Here is a 22,639-nt window from a genome sequence, read left to right as displayed (position 1 = left end):
GTTAACCGATTTGTCCGTCTCGTCACATCTCGTGCACTATTATTAAATACCCTAGAAATGTTGTTATTCACCGTTATTACCTCTGGTGCCGAGTGGAAAGGATGTAGTCTGATTCCTGATGTGTTTTGAGGTATTTGCTCCTTTGTGGCACCAGTCACCTCCCATAGTAAAGCGAGTGATGTAACAGGAGAATGGTTTCTCTCTGAGTCACTGCAACCCCCCACTCCCCACCACCACCACCACCACCCCTCGCCGCCCCCAAAATCCCCCTGTTCCATGCTTCCACGTCCTCATTTTGCAGCTTTATTGACGAGTAGCATTACAAGCCACTCGCACAGCTGAGTTTTCCCCTCACATGGCACGTCACGCCAGACCTCTGACACATGCTAGAAAGGCAATATAGACAGAGTGGCAGTGCAGCTAATGGGCGGTGGAGGACAAGTCCTACTTAACTGCTTCTTGACTGCTCATGTAACTGTCTGTAGCGTTTCAGACGACATGACCTATATCTTTTATAAGATGAATTTGTGTCATGGGCAGCATCGACGAATCCGTTTTTTTACGCCATAATTAGAAATGGGACGGAGACGCATGTGTTTTCTATTACCCGCTCAGCTATTTTTGATGATGATTTCACGATATCTGGGAGAAGTGGTATTTTCAGAGGGAGTGGAGCGTAATAGAAACTTATCAGGCCTCTTTAGAAGGTCAGTCTTGTATGTCTTCTCTCATTTGAAGATCTTAAGATTCTTCCCTACACCGTACACTGGTTTTAAAAAAGGGAATCTGCGATCAGGAGTGTGTGCAGGTTTATACAGCCCACACATTGCAGCTCATCATCAGAAATGGTGCTTGGCACCAATTATGGAAATGTTCAGTATTGAGCTGAAACAATTAATCGACAAATCCATAATTAACCAATTACTAACTTTATCGTCAACAATTTTGATCATCGGTTTGAGGCTTTTTTTCATGATTAAAACAAGATTTCTCATTGTTTTAGCTTCTTAAAGGTGAATATTATCTGGTTTCTTTGCTCCATATAGCAAAGAAATCGTTAAAAAACGGAATCAGACGTTCGAGAACATCATCATTTCCAGGTTTGACCAACACTGATCAACATTTTTCACGTCTTGTTTGCATGCCACTACACCGGAGTCCAGGCACCGTTTACCAGTTAGCTCCGTTAGCTGCATTAGCTCATTTTAGCGCTGTTAGCATGCCTACAGTCGAACTGGAGCGGTCTGCTTATTCAACGAAAAGAGCAGCGCTACCAATAACCAGCGAACCCGTGCACTGCGTATGTGTGCCTCTGTTTTTAAAGTTTAGCGTTACTTTAGAGACTCATTTTAACAATAGGGAGTCGCGTAAACATGACGTCACGCACGTCTTTTTCCGGTCCGTTGTCATGGAAACGAGCCGTGCGTTAACATCGATGCCGCTAAACGCTGTTGACGCATTAACGTTTTTTGACGGCACTAATCTTTTCGCATTTTCTGACATTTTATGGACCAAGCGAAAAAATCGATTAATCGTGAAAATAATGGACAGATTAATGGATGATGAAAATAATCGCTAGTTGCAGCGCTAGTTCAGTGTTTGATCGCACAAGTAAGGAGGAGATTATTGCAAGTTTATTTGATTTTGATCATACCAAACAAATGGAAAATGCCCTCATGGCTCGGGATACAGAGAAAGTTGTTGATCACTGAGAAGACAAGAGGTGAACATTATTACAAAAAAAACAAAACAAAACACACACCTTTTAAAACAAAACCACCGCTGTTGGTTTGCTGGTGAGCAAACGTGTCATTAGTGATATTAATGAGGTCCTGATCTACTCTCGTGCCGGCAGGATGTCGGCTGCCTCTACATCACCAATGTTGGCAACGGCATCATTAACATCAAGGTCCTCTCCATCTTCCTTGGATAATTGGTGCAGTATGTACAGGACTGACACTTGATGTTTTTTTAAAAAAATTGCATCAGTCGCATATGCTCGCTCTCGAGCACGGCCCGGGCTCGGCGGACTGTTATCTGTTGTCTCTCCACCAGCTGTCTGTGCCACTCGCTAAATGGTCCGATGGGGGGAAAAGTGCTGTAATCACTTTTAAGTCATGTGCACGTAATTCCCACTTCATCCTTTTGCCAGTGACACTCATCCTTTTGCTTTGTTGTCTTCAAATTCAGCGGCGAGTTTATCTTCCTGTCTAATGAGAAAGAATGGAATGAACTTTGAAGCAACAGTGTAATATTTGTTTTTATAGATAACTGTGTTTGGACTGTAAGAATTAAAACTGCCAGGCTGCCAACTTGAGACCTACAGTGGTTTTGTTTTTGGAGAGCAGCTGTATGTTGTTTATATTGTGTTGTTTGGATTCCTTAATGAACTCTGTTGTGGTTTGGGGAAGAGCAAAGATTTATGTTTTCTTTTGGTAGACTATAGCTTGAGAAGTAATTAAAATCTGGCTTATTATGGGAGAAAATGCCGTCGGAAAAAAATGACACGTTCAAATCTCATGTTTATGCATACAAATATCTGATACTTTATCAAATCAAATTTTTCTAATTTTGTAAATAGATGGTCCCGAATATTAATAACTGTCAAACCTAATGAAATGTGTACGTCTGGAAAACAAAATTCAGTTTATTGTTTTACTCTACTCTACTAGTGCTCGGCATGTTAACGGCGTCGACATCAACGCACGTTGACGTTGACGTCGCTAGCTCCTTTAGCATCGTTAGCGCGTCAAACCGGAGTCTGTTTATTCAAGGAAAAGAGCAGCGCTACAGATAACCAGCGTACATGTGTACTGAGTGTGTGTGCCTCTGTTTTTAAAGTTTAGCGTTATTTTAGAGACTCATTTTAACAATCAGGAGTCACGTAAACATGACGTTTACGCACGTCTTTTTCCGGTCAGTCGTCATGAAAACGTGTGTTAACGTTGACACTGTTAACCACCGTTAACGCGCCCAGCATTACTCTTCTATATTGTGATTTTACAAGATCGTCATCAGCTAAAGTGAGTTACTTAAGTGAAATGAAGTGATGATCGGCCACAACTCCTACATTAACCGTCAGCTAATTCGATTACCGATTATTCAGTTTGAGTGTTTTCTAAAGAATTAAAACCAGTCTCCGTGATTTTTCAGCTTCTTAAATGTGAATATTTTCTGGTTTAACCCTAACCCGAACTAAGACCTCATTAAATGTGAATCATTTTGGTTTGTTGACAACACAAGACATTTGAGAACATTTCCAAGTTTGACGAACACTGATCAATATTCTACAGCATTTTATCACACCAAACGATTACTCGATTAATCCAGAAAAGATGACAATGATCGTTTGTTGCAACCCCGATGAAAAGTATGTTTCAATTTAACACATTTAAAACATCCTGTGATCATCTAAGGAGGACTAATCTCAAATCACAGTGCAACCTTTGGTGTACAAGTTACCATGCTCTCAACCTGGAACATGGCCTCAAATGTAGCTTCTGCTAATGTTGCTGCTTTGTACAGTGTGCACACTAGGGGATGGCACTACTTAGAGCCAGCTAGATTAAACAAGTCATGGGACAGAGTGTTCAGCAGCAGCAGCAGCAGAAGAAGATGAGAATAAATATGGTCTACAATCTATACCCACTGGCGCCCTACTCGTATAGCAATCGACAAAAGAATAAATCTTTATTATTTTCGTGCAATTTGCGACATTTGTAATCATGATCCTAACCGTGTGGGTGAACGCTAACCTCCGCTGATACGGCTGCATCGATTCTTCAAGCCGCACCACAGCTCTGTCACGATTTAAATGGTGTTTCAGAAGCAGAAAATCTCCCAGCTCGCTCTCTCTCTTTGTCAGTAACCGCACTCACAGTGTTTTGTTGATATATTTACTTGAATATACAATTGCAGCTCATTTACTGTATGGACAGTGTGGTACAAAGCCTGTCTCTTTATTGTTTCATTCCATTAGAAGGAAAACTGTATGTCTTCATCTATTTATGGGAAATAAACACTGTAAAAGTACTAATTTAAAGTGTAATTTCCATTAGGGCTGAACAATTAATTGAATTTTTTTTAATCAAAATTGCAATATGGCCTACTGTAATTTTCAAATCTTAAAGCCAGAATGTGTCTCAAATTACTATTTTAGATTAAATATTGTGCTACACATACACATTATATTCTATAGACCGAAGAAAACATCAATTGTTTCTCGCACTATCTGCAGAAATATCACAAATAGAGCTAAAACAATTCTCATGCACCAAGCGATTAATCGAGGAAATAATCCACAAATTAATCGATTATGAAAATAATGGTTAGTTGCAGCCCTGATCACACAGTAATCTTTAAAAAATGTCATTCAAATGAAAATGAGAACTACTACTATCTCGCAAATCGCATCACAATCGCAATTTCGGTCAAAAATAATTGCAAACGGGTCGTTTCAGACATTCTGAGCAACTCAACACAAAAAAAGGTGCAGTGCTACAGTAAGTGGGTGCTCACCAGTGTTATAATAGTGATTTATTTTAATCACCGGTGCCCCCTGCGATCCACATGTGGAGCATAAAGTGGTAGAAGACGGATTTATTTGAATAATAATAATCACAGTAATTTGGCATTAATTGGGATTAATTAAAGCTTTGATTTATTCAACCAACCTTTTAATCAAGGCGATTGTTTATCACTTCATTAATTTGTGTGTGTTCACTCGCGCTCTTTCAGCAGAGATGCTCCAAAAAGTTGAAGATTTCAATCATTTAGAACCACCCGCAACCACTAACACTCCAAACTGTTTCGTCCGTCTCTGCAACGCCACACTCGAAACACTGGATTTGACCACATCTGATTTAAAACAAAGGGAGAGGAAATGTGTTTTTTTTCTTTGGGGCGGAAACTAGTGCATTTATTTCCTGCGCTACACGACAATAGTGAGTAATGTCCACACAATAAGGCACCGTCACTGAAGGACATACGTTGCTGCACTCAAGGACGCGGCCATATCAATAAATGTCCTGTGTCCTTCCATCGCCACGTCCTTTTTTTTTTGCCCTGAAACAATGTTGCCGCGATGTGTTACTGTGTCAGCTTTACTTACAGCTGAACTGTCAGTCAACGCTGCCCTGTGGAGAGCGGAGACAATGGAACATTCAGGCGTTTTTTTTCCCCCTTCTCCTCGCTACCCTGCATTGTGTTATTGTGGGTCAACAGAGCATGTGTTTGCTTTGTGCTCATTGTTTTTTTGTTTCTGTATTTTATTTTATTTTATTTTTTTCCTGTGGGTTACATTGAAGATTGTCTTCGAGGTGAAAGCATTCATAAGTAGTTCTGCCCCCATACGCGAGGCTCGCGTCCCTTGTTGTGAATTATGGCGACAATCGCTGCAGATACAGGATACGTCGCGCTGAATGTCAAACAAGCTTCCCGCAAGTGTCGAGCCGTGTGTTTGATGAATTGATTTTTTACCTTTGCATAAATTATGCTCCTCGTTGTCCCGAGCCGTGGTTGAATTTACGTTGTGTTCCAATCCGCGGAGGCAGAACCAATCTGAATGTAGGTCACTGTTACATTAAAATGCAGCCGCGACACTGTATGTTAAAAATATAGTTGTTAGTCGGAAACTCCTACAGCGGCAGTGATTGTGTGGAGTAGTTGTCACTGTCAGGGCAGAGACATGGGTTTGTTAAAATGGAGCAGTTACAGCAGTTACCATTTAAGGCTGACAGACCTCAGATCAGGGCTGCCCATACTTTTTCAGCTCGGGGAGCTACTTTTTAAAATGACCAAGTCAAAATGATCTACCTTAATCGACAAAGCTAAACATATATATTGAGTATACCTCAATATATATTGTTGTTGTACCTTGCATAACTGCATGAACCTGTATGGCACAATAAAACTCAGTGCATTTTTGGTCATTACCTTACTAAATGGAATCGGCCAGGGTTGCACAGTCCGCTTTTTGGAGGGAAGTCCGTGTCATACGTCGTTCTGTGAACTCGCCGAAAGTGCCGCTCCACATTTCCCTTCTTCAAAATAGCTGAACTTAGATTTGCAGATCGGACAAACGCACTTCGAATACGATATCGTGCAAATTCCTCCTCCCATTCTGGATGGAAGTTTTTGGTTTCTTACTTGGTCCAGCTTCCTCACTCATCGTTATACCCTTTCATCTGTAGAATTGTATACATCGGAAGGCTAACTAGCTTGCCGGTGATGTGCAGCTAGCGTGGTTGACCGTAAAGAGGAAATCTCAGACCCGCTTACCTGTAAGTCAGTCAAGTGGCAAATGCCATGCGATCTACCCACGCAACCTTTGACATCGACTGGCCAATCATGATCGACGTATCCCGATGCCTCCCCTAACCCTACATCTTTGCCCTAACCCTTAATTTTGCGCATTCACGTGTAGTGGGGAGCAAGGGGAATTGCGATTTTGCCCTTATAATCAACCCTTAAAATGTAGTGAGCGCTTAAAACAAAGTGGAAGATGAAATTACCCATGATGCTTTGCGAATTCAGCAAGCCTGGCTGAATTTCTTTTTTTCAAAGATGGCGGCCACATCTGCCGAGGAACAATTTCATTGTAATATGTTTTTCGCAAATAAACACGTTACAATGTCCAAGTGTGTTGGAATATGTTGATTTGATGTACAGCCAAAGGAACGTTGAGCTTTGAACACTCATGTCAGAAAATAAATGACGATTTATGAAAGCAGCTAGCTAAGTAGCTAGCTAGCTAGCGGCTATTTGCCGAGTGCCTGGGTAGTTTTGTCAGTGTTTTGGATGTGTGTACCGGCGTTCACTTGAACACGAATACCTCGAAATTTAAAGGAATTTAGGTTGAGTGCACTCCAAACCAAGTGGAAATTTTAATGGCGAGGTATTTGGACGCGGCCTTAAAATATATATATTAACGTCAATATCAAATTATTAGATTAACAAAGTAATAATATTGGCTGCATGCATGTACATTTGTGGATTAGGACACTAAATTGAGTGTGAGAGTGGATGCTTGTTTGTCTCTACATGTGGCCCTGTGGAGGATAGAGTGGTAAAAGATGGATGGACATTTCCATTTTTTTGACGTACATGCTGTTTTTACAGTCGTGAATGCTATTCACAAAGTAACACAAACACATTTGTTGGGCTCTCTGTGCTTCAGTCTTGTTGTTTTGTACTGACTGAAATCCTCCAGTATCTCCCAGTGCTAAAACAGCTTCAACCAACAATGGTAGAATACAAGTTGGACACGGGTCAGGAAAACCAGCTGACGTATTTGTACAGATGAGTCTTATTTTGGGGATGCGATTACAATTGGCTATGCCTGGCTGTCGCACTTCTAAAGGCACCATACAAATAATTGCAGCTCATTGCTCTATGACCCAAAAGTGATTTTAGAGATCTGTTGCTCAGGGGGTGGGAAACAGCTGTCACTCTCCAGCAGAACTAAAGATTACCCCAAAGATTCCCTTAACCACTGCCATATTTCCCAGTGGATGACAACAGTAAAAGGCTAGAAAAGATTCAAAACAAGCGATAAAGAAATTGAGCACTTGTAATTAAACGTGACGTTAACAACAAGGCTTTTTTTACGACATGTTGTTAATTACGGGAACTAGAAAAGTATCTCGCTTAGACTCTGTCTTTATTGTACTAAATAAATAAATAAATAGTTCCACATTTCCGAGAACGTACTGTATGACACGACGCAAGTAAATACAGGAGATTAGTTGTAATCAAATGCAGTTTGCTAGGCTGGGTTAAACACTTGAGTCGATACCCACTTTTCCACTCGAGTGCTAAACCCATTTTATTAATTCCCTGTTGAATACCTTTTTTTTCCCCTCCTCCTCCTCCTCCTCCTCCTCCTCCTCCTCCTCCTCCTCCTCCTCCTCCACTCCCTAAGTTAACACCACGAGCGATCAGTCCCCAGACTCTTTCCTGTGGGTTTACAATGAGATTGATGTTCTGTTTGTTTCTCTCACACTTGGACTGTCTCTCTGGGAGCTCGCCCTTATTTCTGGAGAAAAGCTCTTAACACAACAATGGAGTCGAGCTCATTGGCGTTAATCCATGTAACTAACAAGAGAGCTAAGCATTGCGAGGCGTCGCTCGACCTTTTGCAGGTGCTTACTTGGTTGGATGTTTCGCTGCTTGGCCGAGTGAAAATGTGCGAAGCGAGTAAGTGCGATATTGTTAACGCGACGGCGGGAGCCGGTGTGAAAACATTGTGGTTAGTTAATTTCAGCGATGGGAGGGAGATGTGCTGAGTTGGATAGTTTTTGGAGACGGAGCAGGAGTTTAGCAACTACCCTATCGATCCTGTTGACACGCTCCCCTTTGGGGAATGCAAATATTTCTGTTCTTCAACACAAACATTCAAACCCTCCCAGTAGTGGAACCCTAATTAACTAGAGATTTGAATACCATGCCCTTTTCATTTGACATTTTCATATTTCAGAAAGATACGGTATCACGGTTCCCCAACAAAGACAACTCAAGTATTTATTGGGTCAACAGTTTAGTAAGTCCAACGACGATTGTGAAGCCGAACATGACGCGCGTTTTTCCCTCTCGATCCCGTCGTGATTTGCAGATGTGCTGCTGTGCAAAATTCCTGCATGCCTGTTTATCTGTCAAACTGTGGGGTGAGCTGAAGGCGTGACAGCTGCTGTATGTTATTGTCACAGCAGATCTTAACCTCGCAACACAAGTGTTTACCGCCTCAGAGAGGAGACCTATCCCCAGGTAATCGCTAATCACCGAGGGATTCCAGAGATCATCTGTCCCCGCACTTAACAGCCAGCGTGAGGCAGGTGGGAGCTGGCAACCGCCCTGCCTCAACGGCTTCACAGCTTTTGAAGACAATCGCCGTGTTGCCTTAATGTTTACGAATAAATGCTTTGAATAGGCCCCATTGTGCCGGAGAACACTGAGCGCTTGAAATGAAAGTTGTTGCATTTAGATACAGAAAGCCTCATATTTTTTTCTTTTGTATTGAAGCCTGTAATATTTCTCGTGTGGAATTGAAACCTCTGAATATTATATGCAATTATCCTGTCAATGGACAGATAACAGGAGAGAAAGTAGGGAAAACCTCCAGCATTCATGCCACAAAACAAAAATATTTTTTTTGTCAGAAGTGCGTTTGCTTTCTTCCACATGGCACAGATGGAGGAAGGGAATTTGCATCAAGGCGACACAAACAAACAAGCGTCTTTGTGATTTGGACTTTTAGATGAACAATACCAGACAATACAAGATATAATCCTCATCTGTGGAGAATTGTTATCTGCAATTTTCAACTTTTCCCCCCTTTATTTTACACTCAAAGCACTCAAAAAGATATTGAGTATAAAGTCGGCGGCTGGTGACTGTAAAAACATAAATACTCACAGAAATTAGAGAGCATGTACTCCAGCTAACCTTGGCAGACATATTATTGTTTAGATTTCTTTCTTCTGTGGTTGAGACATTTTTGAGAGGTGTACTTAGGCCTTTCTTTGGTATTTGCGACACACTCTTTTTTAGGAACTCTGGTTGTGACCAGGATACTGAAGTGCTAGAAACTGAAAATTAAGTGTGAACATACTGGCCGCGCCACTTCTGGAGAAGTATTTTACTCTAATTGCGCTTTTCCACTACACTGTTCCAGCACGACTTGGCTGTACTCGGTTTTGTTTCGCTTTTTCCATTAGCGACAGGGCTCTGGCGAGGTTCCAAGCTAACTGAGCTAATGCTAAATGTGATGTCGACTAACTGCATGTCAGCACTGGAAGAGTTATCAACTGCAAGAGTCAAACCGATCAATTGTAGAGCAGTTAAAATGACTCTAAAATCTTGAAAACATGCGTTAATTTCCATTATTTAGCTAGGAAATAAAAAAAAAATCTCAGTATTTAACAGAGGAGTCTGGTGTATTTAGCGACCGCACTGCCGAAAGTCGGTGATTGCGAGTGTAGAGCCCCATCGCTACCCCCTCTGCCGTATTTCAGTTACACTCCGGTCATGCAGGAAGTACCATGGAGCTACTATAATAATGGAAAATGGTACAAAGCCAAGTAGAGTCGAGCCATGTCGTGGCTGGAACTGTATAAGCGCCATAAAATGTTTACTTGATCTCTGATGACATTTAGTCATTTTATTTATTAATACATTTAATACATACTTGCATATAACACCCTTTTAATTATTTACAAATCCAGCATCATGTTGTTAAAATTACAGGTAAATGCTTTTGCAGGTTGGCTTTACTTTTTACTCCGCTGCGATGCTCCTTCTTGATTTTAGTCATTCCATCGAGTCACAACCAAGCACATGCTAATTAATCTCCGTTTTTCCAGCCTTTTCGTTTCTTGCTCTCGCTGTGGTGTAAATTAGCGGCTCGTGTTTATCGGGGTTGGATGTGTCGTCTTGTAAGTTTGACTGCACGTAGGTGATGAAATCTGTTCCAGGGTGTCTTCAGTGCCTGTGATGTTAAATAAATTGGGTGTCTTTTGATGGCGTGGCAGTGTTGACCAGAACACGATGCACTTTCATATGCTGGCAGGAAACGACCAGACTGCCGTGAAGGGAAAAGCAAGGCCAAACAAGAGTGTCAATGTGGAGGAGCCATCATCAGAGCAGATGTCCTCATTTGTCATGTGTTATATGTTGGCACTGATGATGGATACTGAAATAATCTTGTAATCCCTTTTGGCTCATTAGCATCTTTATCTTTTCAACATTATTTCTCCCATCACAGTCGCTCCGAATTTAGCAAGCGGCTGGATTTCACTGGTTGGACCGTAACACGTCCACACTTTTACCTGCAGTGCCGTCTTCTGTAACGTCAAAAGAGACTGTGTTATCTAACAGGATAGCATGATTATTCATGTCTGAAAGTGTTCTGTTCCTCTTAAAATCCCAGACTGAAGCCGTGAAAGGTTGACCACCAACGAGACAAAGAGTGACACTGGGGATAATGTGTCGACAACTTGCCAGAAAAACACTATTTTTTCACTCCTTTTTACCCTAAAATCACAAGTGACCATTACATAATAGGAAGACTACTAAAGAGGCTGTTGTGATAGCGAGTCCATTTCTCTCCATGGCTTTATTTATCATTTCTAAATTCAGCCTGTAAGTATTGATTAGAGTCCAGCATCAAAGAGCGGTTAAAGAGGAAGGGAGGTCTTGTTGCTTGTTTGGCCTCAGGCAGGAAAGATGAGTCTTTTCTGTAGTGATGCATGCAACGTCCTGTTGCAGTGCTATTTTGTTTATATGTACAGCTATCTGTAAGTCATTTGGCCGACCGGCTTCTGGGTTACTTAGCTTCTTTTTGAATTATCCGATTACTCGATTCATTGAGGAATAATCGGTAGAATACTCGATTCCAAAAATATCCGATAGCTGTAGCGCTAGTAAGCTACATTAAATCAGCTAACATCAATGTTTACGTTAGCGGGTGCCGGAAGAGCTAGCAAGTGGATGCTTTTCAGCTAATGTAAATATTGCTAACGCAAATATTGATGTTAGCTGATTTAATGTAGCTTACTAGCGCTTCAGCTATCGAATATTTTTGTAACAGAGTAATTGACCAATTATTTTTCAATTAATCAAGGACGCAAAACACAAAATTATGGTTATTTCTTATTTAAAACATCATTATTTTTTTTTTTTATCTGATTACTCGATTCATTGAGGAATAATCGGTAGAATACTCGATTCCAAAAAATATTGGATAGCTGCAGCGCTAGTAAGCTACATTAAATCAGCTAACATCAATGTTTACGTTAGCGGGTGCCGGAAGAGCTAGCAAGTGGATGCTTTTCAGCTAATGCTGCACTAGCTAACGAAATATTGCTAACGTAAATATTGGTGGTAGCTGATTTAGATTTACACTTACTAGCGCTGCAGCTATCAAATATTTTTGTAACAGAGTATTCGACCAATTATTTTTCAATTAATCAAGGACGCAAAACGGAAAATTAAAACAAGGAATTTTTTTGTAATCGAGTTACTCGAATCACTCAAGTAATCGTTGCATCCCTATTTTTGAACTTGCAGCTGTATTGTCGTACTGTCTTAGAGCTTCGCACTCTCTGCCATTACCTTACTCTAGCTTACAATAACATTAATGTCATGCTTCACAGACCCATTTACATCACTAGCAATCAGGCGTCGCCATTCACGAACACCAGTAATGTGTGGAGGAGTGTAATGCATCCTCCAGAGGCAGGTGAATTTATCTCTGAATCGATAACGGCACAATTCACGAGGGACCGCGCGCCATATCCTGAGGTATGACCTCATACGTTCTCGGCACTTAAGAGATCTGTTTGCCGTGTCGAAAATGGAAAAAAAACCCTCACTTTTCCCGCCGTAAATATTCCAAACACTGTCAGAGCAGTGCAGTCATGTCGGTACAGTGTGAGGAGACGCTATAGCTGGTCCAGTACAGAGGTCACCAGGCCTGAATTTGTTAATCTTGTTAATGGTTTCCATCCGAGCCCTTGATGCACTCAATCAGTGAGCTCTCTAGCTGTTAATGCACTTAACTCGCTTGTCACAGCGTCGCGTTAGTAGCACATTCTACAGCACGACTCAAACGTACTGTGTAAATTACCCCCTTCTTTTTTAATTTTTCATCCCAGTGCACATTCAGTCTGAACTAGACAGGGCTGTCTTCGACTTCGCCCCAGGAAGTGTCGTGGTTTTAATTCATAAGAGTCGCCTTTAGTTTAGACAATGGAACAATAGTTCATAGTTCTTTCCTGGCTTCTTAAGATTAGCGAATAAATGACAGGATATGCGGCTTTTTTTTGTCGTTGCTTCCTCTCCCTCTGAAATCTGACATTTGATGTACTTTGTTTCTCACAAGTGGCAGCTAGTGATATCACCCACGGGAATCTGAACTCCCCATTTAAAAAAAAACAAAAAACATGAGATCGGAGATTGCGACCGGAAATTCAGACCCGTCACCTGCAACCGATTGGACAATACAATGTCCTCTACTTTATCCTCTATATTTCACATCACTTACAAAATTGACTTGGTGCTATTAAAGTAAGATCCAACCCCTAGTGATTGATAGTTTTCATGTGATGTAACGCTCCTTTGAACGCCTCCTGGAGAGCAAAACCACAGCTTCCTAATAAAGCCTTCACAGCGATGTTTCATTGACACTCCCATGTTTTTTGTTTTTTTCTATCAAAATACCATGCACTAATCAATGAGGAGACGAGCCTGGCTTGTGCTTTTTAGTTGGATTTATCCAGGAAAAGAAAATTCGACGAACGCCAGTCGACAAAGCCTCTTTGACGCCTTTACTAAAGTTTTGGGATTTAAAATAACACATAACACACAAACAATTTTTAATTCGTCAGATACGTTTCTTGGAAGTGGCACAAATAATAATAATAATAATGATCGGGTGTTACTGGAACGGCAGCGAACATGGTCATGAATGCTAGGTACAAATTTGCTCTTGACCGTGTATCTCGAGCTGAATTGTAAATAGCCGTTTCCCATGTATAATGTGGGAAACACTGAGTGACCCGTGTTGAATAAAACATTTCAGGTTTCTACTTCGTTCAGTTGTTTTCCTTTTTTTTTTTTTTTTTTTCAGCCGTTTCCCCTCAGGCAGTCTTAGCATTTGTAACTTGACATTCTTAAATGGTGTGGTGTCACACTTTAGACATCTTGTACAGGTGCTGTGTTTAACAGATCCAGATCTGCGCTCCGGTCTGTCTTCATTATGCTGCGGAGGCGCCCGACAGTGACACAGCCTATGTTTTCAGGTTATTTCCTGGCATCCTGTGATATAAATACGCAGATATGACGTATATATACATATTATATAGACATCGGTGAAGTCCAGCTGAGGCAGACACTTGGTTGTTTTATGTACTTGGAAGTACGACCACGCTAAGCGTCACAAATGCTCCGAACGAAGGTTTTTCTCCAAACCTTTGTTTTTCTGCGGCTTCCAAGTCATTTAAAAGTAGAGCTGCAACTAACGATTATTTTTGTAATCGATTTTCTCGATTAATCGATGAAATTTTTGGTCAATAAAATGTTAAAAAAAACGTGGATCAGTTTTTCAAACCTGGAAATGATTCACTTTTAATGATTTATTTCTTATGTGGAGCAAAGAAGCGAGAAAATATTCACATTTAAGAAGCTAAAACAATCATGAATCTTGTTTTAATCATGAAAAAATCTTCAAACCGATTATCGATTATCAAAATAGTTGACGATTAATTTAGTAATTTAGTAATAATCGATATTGTTGAGGCCTTTTTGCCCATCGGGTCTTGCAGGAGTTGCATGACTTGATTGAGACCATTAACAAGGTGATGATTATTTTTTATAATAGATTAATCTTGTCGGTTATTTTCAGCGATTAATCGAGTAATCGTTTGGTCTTGTGCAAAATGTTGATCAGTGTTTGTCAAACCTGGAAATGGTGATGTTCTCGAATGTTTCGTTTTGTCCACAAACCAAAATGATTCAGTTTTTTAATGATTTCTTTGTTATGTGGTGCAAAGAAACCCGAAAATGTTCACATTTAAGAAGCTAAAACAATCAGAAATCTTGTTTTAATCACGGTCATAATTGATTATTAATTTAGTAATCGATTAATCAAGTAATTGTTCCAACAACTGCATGTTCTTACTTCCAGGTTGTCTTCACCTGGCAAACTCAGAAGACTATATTCACCTTTAATACGTACTCTACGGTTTCTGAGTTATTAATCGTGGTATTTTTAGCCTCTGCGGCCTCATAACCTCTGTCCTCTGTAATATTATTATAGTGCAGATACTGCATGTGTATGTATACATACACGAGTGCATGCTGTATTCATATGTGTCGCCGTTGAGTGCAGAGAATGTGGCGTGATTATGATTTGATTAAAATGAGATCCACTTTTCTGCACATAAATATGGAGAATAGACTGCGGTGTAATGAGAAAGTTGACCATGGGCCCGTTCGCCCTTCCTCATGTTCTATGTGCTTTGTTGTTCAAGTATGTGTGTTTTGGCTTCCTTTTCAGAATGATTATGAAAACGTTGCTCTTGAGTTTGTCACTTCATATCTCCCTATATCCGGCTATGAAGTTGTATTTTAGACTTTCTGCACCGTGCTGCACAGCACTGACACCAACGTCTCATCTCGGCGCTCAATATGTGCAGTAGCACTTCCTGTCAATTAACATGATGAACAAAAAGGCAGACATGTCTTGACATGCATGCTGGCATTTTCCTAAAGGACAAAAAAAAAAAATAAGAGCAGGTGTCGTGGGAACATTTTAAATAAAGATATTTGTGAATATTTATTCCAGGTCTTATTTTTTTTACTTAGTCTGTCAAAGAACAATTTTAACCATAGACTAATGGCCTTAATTTTACTCTAATATGGCTTCATTTGTCTGGCCCAAGGGTGCTGATGTCCTCTCTGCTGAAACTGCTTGTTTGCTTCTTTTTTTTTTTTTTTTTGCTGTGTTGGCCTGAATATCTGCATTGGGATTTGAATTATTGTTTTATAATTTCTGAGCTCGATGGTTTAGCCTCGAGGCTTGGCTCCTCGCTGAGGCGAATCTCTTGGCTGATCGTGGACCTCTCATGTTCCCGGGGTCCTTTGGTGTGACTGGAACACTTCCGGGGAAATGGTTGCCACATTACCCACTTCCTGGAGAAATTACAAACACATGCACTCTTGCAATTAAGCTCAAATTGCTCCTTTCCTTTTGCGGCTCTGTTCCACAGATAACCCTCGGCTCTGTTTTTACCACCGTGACTTATGTTGGTTACCTTGAAGAGGTCGTGCAGTGTGTTCTCAGACGGAGCCGTTTGGCCTTTAAAATAAAACATTTTAACACGCGTTTTGTCATAAACAATGGATCTGCTCGTGATTTCTCTCAAAACGGAAAGGAAAGCAGATGTCCTTGCAGTCGACGGTTTGCCCGGTGCATTGCAGATGAGATTGCACAGACAGCAGCTGTCTCCCTCCGTATGCACATTTTGTTCCGCGCATACGTAGCAATTTTGCATCGAGTGTCTGCCCTTTATTCACTCGCGACGCCCGCGGAAAACACGACTCGTGTCTGTTTTGTGCAAAATCCGACGGAACGATGTAAAAGTTGTTTAGAATATAGCTCGTCTAATTAGCAAATTTAATGATATGCATTTCGTTGCTACTTCTCTAATTAAAAGACGGGCTGAGGAAATAGGGACGCGCGAGGTGACTGAGCAATGCTGTCCTCTACCACTGTGACAAGTGTCTGTGTGCACGCAACTGTCTAAATGTAAATAAGGACCCTTCTGCCGGAGACATATATAGTGGCTCTGTACATGTCTAAAACCTAAAAGTGCAGCAATGAGTCAACCTGTTGTGTACTTGTTGCATCTTTTTTTTTAAACGCAACTGCATTTAATTATAGTAACGCGCCACATTTTATTGTCGCTAGTAACCAGTGCCGCAACTAACGTTTATTTTCATGATCGATGAATCCGTCGAGTATTTTCTCGATTAATTGAGTAATCGTTGGTTTGGTCCATAAAATGTCAGAAAAGTATTGATCTCTGTTTGTCAAACCTGGAAATGTATTATTTTTGTCCACAAAAGCAAAATGACTCACTTTTAATGATTTCTTTGTTTAATGGAGCAAAAAAACGGGGAAAATATTCACATTTAAGAAGCTGAAACAATCAGGAATCTTTTTTTAATCATGGAAAAAAAGCTTCAAACGATTGAATCGATTATCAAAATATTTGATGATTAATTTAATAATGAATTAATAAAGCAATTGTTTCAGCTCTAGTTGTAATGAGATGGATTAACGCCGTTATTCCCATCACTGGTCGTCAACAATATTTTAAACGTATCCAAAGTCTGTTGATAGATCCCTCTAAATTCTACACACTGGACCTTTAACGACTTTGTATTCAAATGCAAGGTCTATATATGTAATCGATTAATCTGTCTGGTATTTTCTCAATTAATCGTTTGGTCCATAAAATGTCAAAATAAATGTTGAAAAATATTAGTCAAGAGCATAAGAAGCATGAAAAAGATTCACATTTATGAAGCTAAAATGATCAGAAATCTAGTTTTAATCATGAAAAATCCCTCAAACCGATTGATTATCAAAATAGTTATAATCGATTATTCAAATAATCACACCAGCCCCAGAAAGGTCAATAACTTAAAGGTGCCATATGTAAGAATGTGGCCAAAAACGGTTACTACACTCAAATTCAAAATACCGAGGTATTATGGGTTTCGTCTTCTCCGCCATTGTAGCTCAGACGTAACTGGCAACCCGTGGTTGCTCGGCAGCTGAGACTCTATTGACTGCAATGATTGGTAGGTGGCGCCACATGCCAAAACGTGATTTCCAAACATAAACATGATTTGCAGTCTGCAAAATATGTTTTTTAATGCAAATATTTGGTCTGTACTGTTGTTGTTGGTGAGTTCAGTTTGTTATATGAACATTATTCCTGAGTCTCTGTGACATATTAGGAGGATTTTATCATTTATTACATAATGCACCTTTAAAGAAATGAATTGTTTCTACATGTACATATTCTTTTACTACTTTACCTCTTACAGTCTGTCTGATTTGCCTATTGTTATTGTTGCAAATTGCTTTTTCCATTTTGAAAATGACTAATAATTCACCCCTAGAGCTCAAATACACACCACCACCACCACCATGCACGTATGTATCCATGCAGCTTAGGTACGGGTATCAGTCCAACCCATAATAATCCTGTTTTGGATGACATGAAAGTGCCACCCGCGACTGTCCTTCACATATCTAACGTTATCACAGGCGAGATTGATATTTCATTTCGCTGCACCCTCCAGTGACCACTGTGCAGAGTTAAACGCTCCTGTGCTCGTTGTTAGGCTGCTGTTTTCCAACGGCTCTCAGGGGCTCGTTGCTTGTTGTTGAGTGTGATATTATGGAACAAATAGCAGGGCTTAATGGTAGTGAAGATGATTTAACAGCCCTCGGGGCATTGAAAAGGGAAGGGATTTTTTTTTTTTTTTTTACAAGATGTTTTTCCTGTAGGTTTTTAAAGCCTCTTTGTTTTCTCAGAGCTTCCTAAAAATACTCTGGTTTTCACGATTTAAAAACACCTTGCAGGCCAACTTGTCTTGCGTGTGGCATTTTATCGAAATTGCTGCCTAATCTACGCAATCGCCGTTTCATAAATATCAACTTTTAGATGCCGTGTGTGTTTGTGTGTAGCATGGCTGCTCTGCTCCTCTCAGCCTTCTCCAGGCCCTGCACACACTGGCTGTGTTGTCGGCTGGAGATGCTGCGGCTTTAATCCGTTTGCCCACAGGGGACGGCTGACATGGATGAGAGTAAACTGTTGACATGGTGCTGTCTCCTATGCTCTCTGATCAAAGACGATGCAGCCCTCCTGTTTCATAACCTGTCCTCCAATACGCTTCAAGTCACCGCCACAAATACTACAGCCCTACCTGCCCCTACTCCTTTATTTTGTTTTTACACTTCATGTTAACCCATGTTTCTTACTAGTGGATTGATTCCTAACACAGTATATGCCCATGGAGCCTCTGTGACCCCCCCCCCTCCCAGGATCAAATTAAATTTAGAAAAAGGTTGTGCAAGTCTCTCATATCAGAGCAGAGACTGTTTTTACAGACAGTGATACGCTGACTTTGAATTGAGTTGGCTTGTCGTACTGCTTAGTTTAATTAATCCCTAGTAATGATGCAACTATTAGTAAGAGCTGTGCTCGTCTTAAGTGTCTCGTGGTGTGTGTGTGTGTGTGTGTGTGTGTGGGTGTTCTTGTACTTGTGGCATACTGAGGACCAGTGAGGGTTTTTGACCAACAGTGAGGTCATTTTTACGGAGTGAGGACATTTTGGCCAGTCCTCACTTTGTATTCATTGAAATCACTTCCTTAGGTTGTTATAACATGCTATACTCAATTTGTCAAAAAAATAAAATTTTGGACGACATAGTATAGTATGACCCTTTCTCAAATTTTGGACCAAAATTTTTTTTTCCAAAAAGTTTTTCACATTTTCTTTAAAAAAAAAAAATTTACATTTTTTTTCAAAAAACTTGTCAAATTTTTTTTTCAAAAATGTTTTGTCACAATTTTTTTTTCAAAAATTTTTTGTCAAAAAAGATTTTCTAAAAGATGTTAAATTTTTTTTTTCAACTTTTTTTTCACATTTTTGACAAAAAAATTTGGTGTGTGCGTGCGTGCGTGCGTGCGTGCGTGCGTGCGTGCGTGCGTGCGTGCGTGCGTGCGTGTGTGTGTTTTGTGTGATCAAGTCAACTTCAACCCACTACCATATGATATGAGAAGTATTTTACTCTAATTGCACTTTTCCACTAGGGATATGAATCTTTGGGTGACTCACGATTCAATTCGATTCCGATTCTTAGGGTCACGATTCGATTCAAAATCGATTCTCGATTCAATTCCGATTAGATTCAAACGATTCTCGATTCAAAAATTGATACAATGCATAGTGTGTTAAGGCAAATTATGGCATCAAAACAATACAGTTTGTAAAAGTTAATGTGATAATGTGATCACACAAAGGCAAACTTAAGACAAAAGTTAACATTTATTCATTCAAATCAAATAAAAACTTACTTACTGTACAAAAAAATAACTTGCATAAATAAAAGCTTAGACTAACTGCCTTTTTCTCCCAGAAGTTACAAAAATAAACTATACACAATAACACAAACTGGTGTTTTGTGTGGTTTTTCAAAATAGAAAGAAGTAATTGTTTTGTATTTTTTAAAAATCGATTTTTGAATTTTATGAATCGATTCAGATTCGTGGATGATTATAATCAATCAAGATTTAGATTTTTTTCCCCTACCCCTGATATGATATGGTTGGTGTTCAAGAGTCCAGAGAGTAGCGTTCATGTTCATAATTTCCCTTAATCTCACGAGACAAATAAAATACACTGGTGTTGTAGATTTTAAAGGCATTTTTCTTGTGAAATAAATTAGTACTGGGCACGTTAACGCGTTATCATCGGCATCAACGTTAACACACAATAATGCATGACGCGTTTCCAGGACGACTGGTCAGAAAAACACGTGTGTGATGTCATGTTTACGTGACTCCCGAGTCTCTAAAGTAACGCAAAATGCTGGTTAGTTGTAGGGCTGCTCCAGTTCCACTGTCGGTGCGCTAACGGCGCTAACGTAGCTAACTGGTAAACGGTGCCTGGACTCCGGTGTCGCTGCACGTAAACATGACGTCACGCACGTTTGTCCTGTCAGTCGTCATGGACGTCATGCGCTACTGTGCGTTAACGGTAATGTCGTTAACGCGCCCAGCGCTAAAAATAATCCTTAAAACTTTGCGGGAATGTGTATTATTTTTCGTTATCCCTCCACACTGTTAAAAATACTCGTCTCTTGAGCGCTAAAATGTTGTTCATGTGCTGTGAGACACATTTTTAAATACATAGTTCTGGTGTTATCACTTTTTTTGATGTGATGTAAGGGTTAGGTTGTTCCAAGCTGCATGTTTGTAATAGAAGCCGAACTGAGTTATATATCGGTGAACAAACACGGCACCGAGCGCCATACGCAACACAAAGCTGTGAAACCACATGGACTTCTCGAAATGGATTGAAAACCAAGTCTTAACAGCAAGTAACTGTCTTCCAATTTTGGCTCGGGCAGATTGTCATATCTGGTAGAGTGTTGTCTCCCGTCCCCCGTTTTACACCGAAGCAATCTGCTCGACCAAACTGTTAACATTCCTTTAGCGACAGAGAACCAATATTAGTCCGTGCGTCTCCGGGTTCTGGTGGGTTTTGACTGCCAAAAGCGACACGAAACACTCGTCTTTTCCCCTGTTTTCTTGATTGACAAGGACTTCGGTTAAACAGTCTGGTGCAGGGTTCATTCATTGTGGAACAGACTCTCATGTAACGACTAAGTCCGCTCTTGCATGTTCTCTGGAGTAACATATGCTAGGACAATTTGTGCCCCTGGTATTCTCCCAAAGACATTGAACTGGTTATTTACGACGCTGGTAACATGGGACTGTCTGCGTTTTACTAAATCAGGTTTCCAGCATTGCAGAAGCTGTTACAGCATTCATTCATCCATTTATTACACATTATCGATCATCCAGTCCACTTAAAGTTTCTTTCCCAGAAAAGGCTGCTGCAAATGATTTGATTGATTTAAGCTATACGAGAACAGGAAGCATCAAAGAGACTGAGAGAGTAACGGCTCCCCTTGTTTTCTGCAAAACCCAATATTAATTTCATGCTAAATGATGGCGATTATGGCTGTATTGTTTTGGTACAGTCACAGACACTGATATTGTGAAGCTTTGTCAGAGTCGCTTCAGTGGTAACACAGTTTTACAGAAGATGCTTTATTATTAATAAAGTATGTTAAAGTGTCTTTTGGGGTTATACTCTTGGCTGAGAGTCGCTGCAACATTACAATTTGGCAGATCATTTGAGTTACTTAAGCCGTATGCGATAAGTGTTGCATTCGTAATGCATTTGCAAAACGGCGCTGATATCCGACGAGTCTGAAAGCTTAATATTTCCTGTCCGGTTGTAAATTCAAAAACATTTAATGCTCTCTTAATAAATACAACAATAGCTTACACTACCGTTCAAAAGTTTGGGGTCACCTATACGTTTTTGTTGTGTTTTCCATTAAAACTCAGACTTTTATTAATGAAAAGAGTTGCAAAATGAATAGAAAATATAGTCCAGACATTGATAACGTTAGAAATAATGATTTTTAAACGTTGCTTTTCGTCAAAGAACCAGCAAAACTGTTTTCAGCTGTGCTAACATCATTGCACAAGGGTTTTCAAGGGTTTTCTAATCATCAATAGTCTTCTAACGCGATTAGCAAACACAATGTACCATTAGAACACTGGAAATGGGCCTTTATACACCTATGTACATATTCCTTTAAAAAACAGACATTTGCAACTAGAAAAGTGATCCCAAACTTTTGAACTGTAGTGTATTTCTGAGGTCTAAGGTGACGGTAGTAGCGGATGGTGGTTAAAGTCAATATCGCAATATTAGCTTGTGTATTCTTCTTTAAAGGCCTTTTAATCACCAAATTGCACTTGAATGGGAAAAGCAATGTACAGCGCTGCAGTGATCTCTCTGTTTCACTGACAGTGGATTACATCAACTGAAATACATGTGGCTAATTCAAACAGTTTTTTTTCTTTTCAGTTATTGATTTGATCATTTTGATGTATATTCAGCCGGCCCACGGTGGCGAAAGGGCACGAATGGCGCTCACTTAACTCGCTGATCCATCAGCGAAGACATCCATCGATATCGTCACATTTCACGATGCCGCATTAAGGGCACTAAAGATTATCATTGGGAGTAAATTTAATCTGTCCTGTAAAAGTTTCCCGAATTCCCGCTGAGTTTTAACTTCACATTCATTACATTCTATACATTTGACGTCATGCTGCATCTGCTCATGCATTTTTTTCCATAGATTTGTGAATAAGCTCTCATAACATGTGTGACAGAACTTGTCCGTCCCCTGTGGATTCGCTGACCTCCCTCTCTTCGCTCTTCTCCCACAGTTGCATTGGAAGACCAGCCCAGCTAT

At 40.2% G+C, this 22,639-nt stretch overlaps 1 protein-coding gene across 1 annotated transcript in view; it reads left to right on the top strand.

Annotated features, from left to right (window-relative positions):
• Positions 1-22,639, top strand: part of LOC310929837 (receptor-type tyrosine-protein phosphatase gamma-like) — a 114,585-nt gene that overhangs the window by 3,359 nt on the left and 88,587 nt on the right. The window contains exon 2 of the mRNA XM_083892686.1: positions 22,614-22,639. This exon is cut by the window's right edge and continues 67 nt beyond it. Within this exon, the coding sequence (XP_083748812.1) occupies positions 22,614-22,639 (26 nt within the window). The remainder of the gene's footprint in view (positions 1-22,613) is intronic.

The sequence above is a fragment of the Microchirus variegatus genome (genome assembly GCF_963457635.1).
Source record: "Microchirus variegatus genome assembly, chromosome: 7".
In the NCBI taxonomy this organism is placed as follows: domain Eukaryota; kingdom Metazoa; phylum Chordata; class Actinopteri; order Pleuronectiformes; family Soleidae; genus Microchirus; species Microchirus variegatus.
This window is presented reverse-complemented; position numbering and strand designations above follow the sequence as displayed.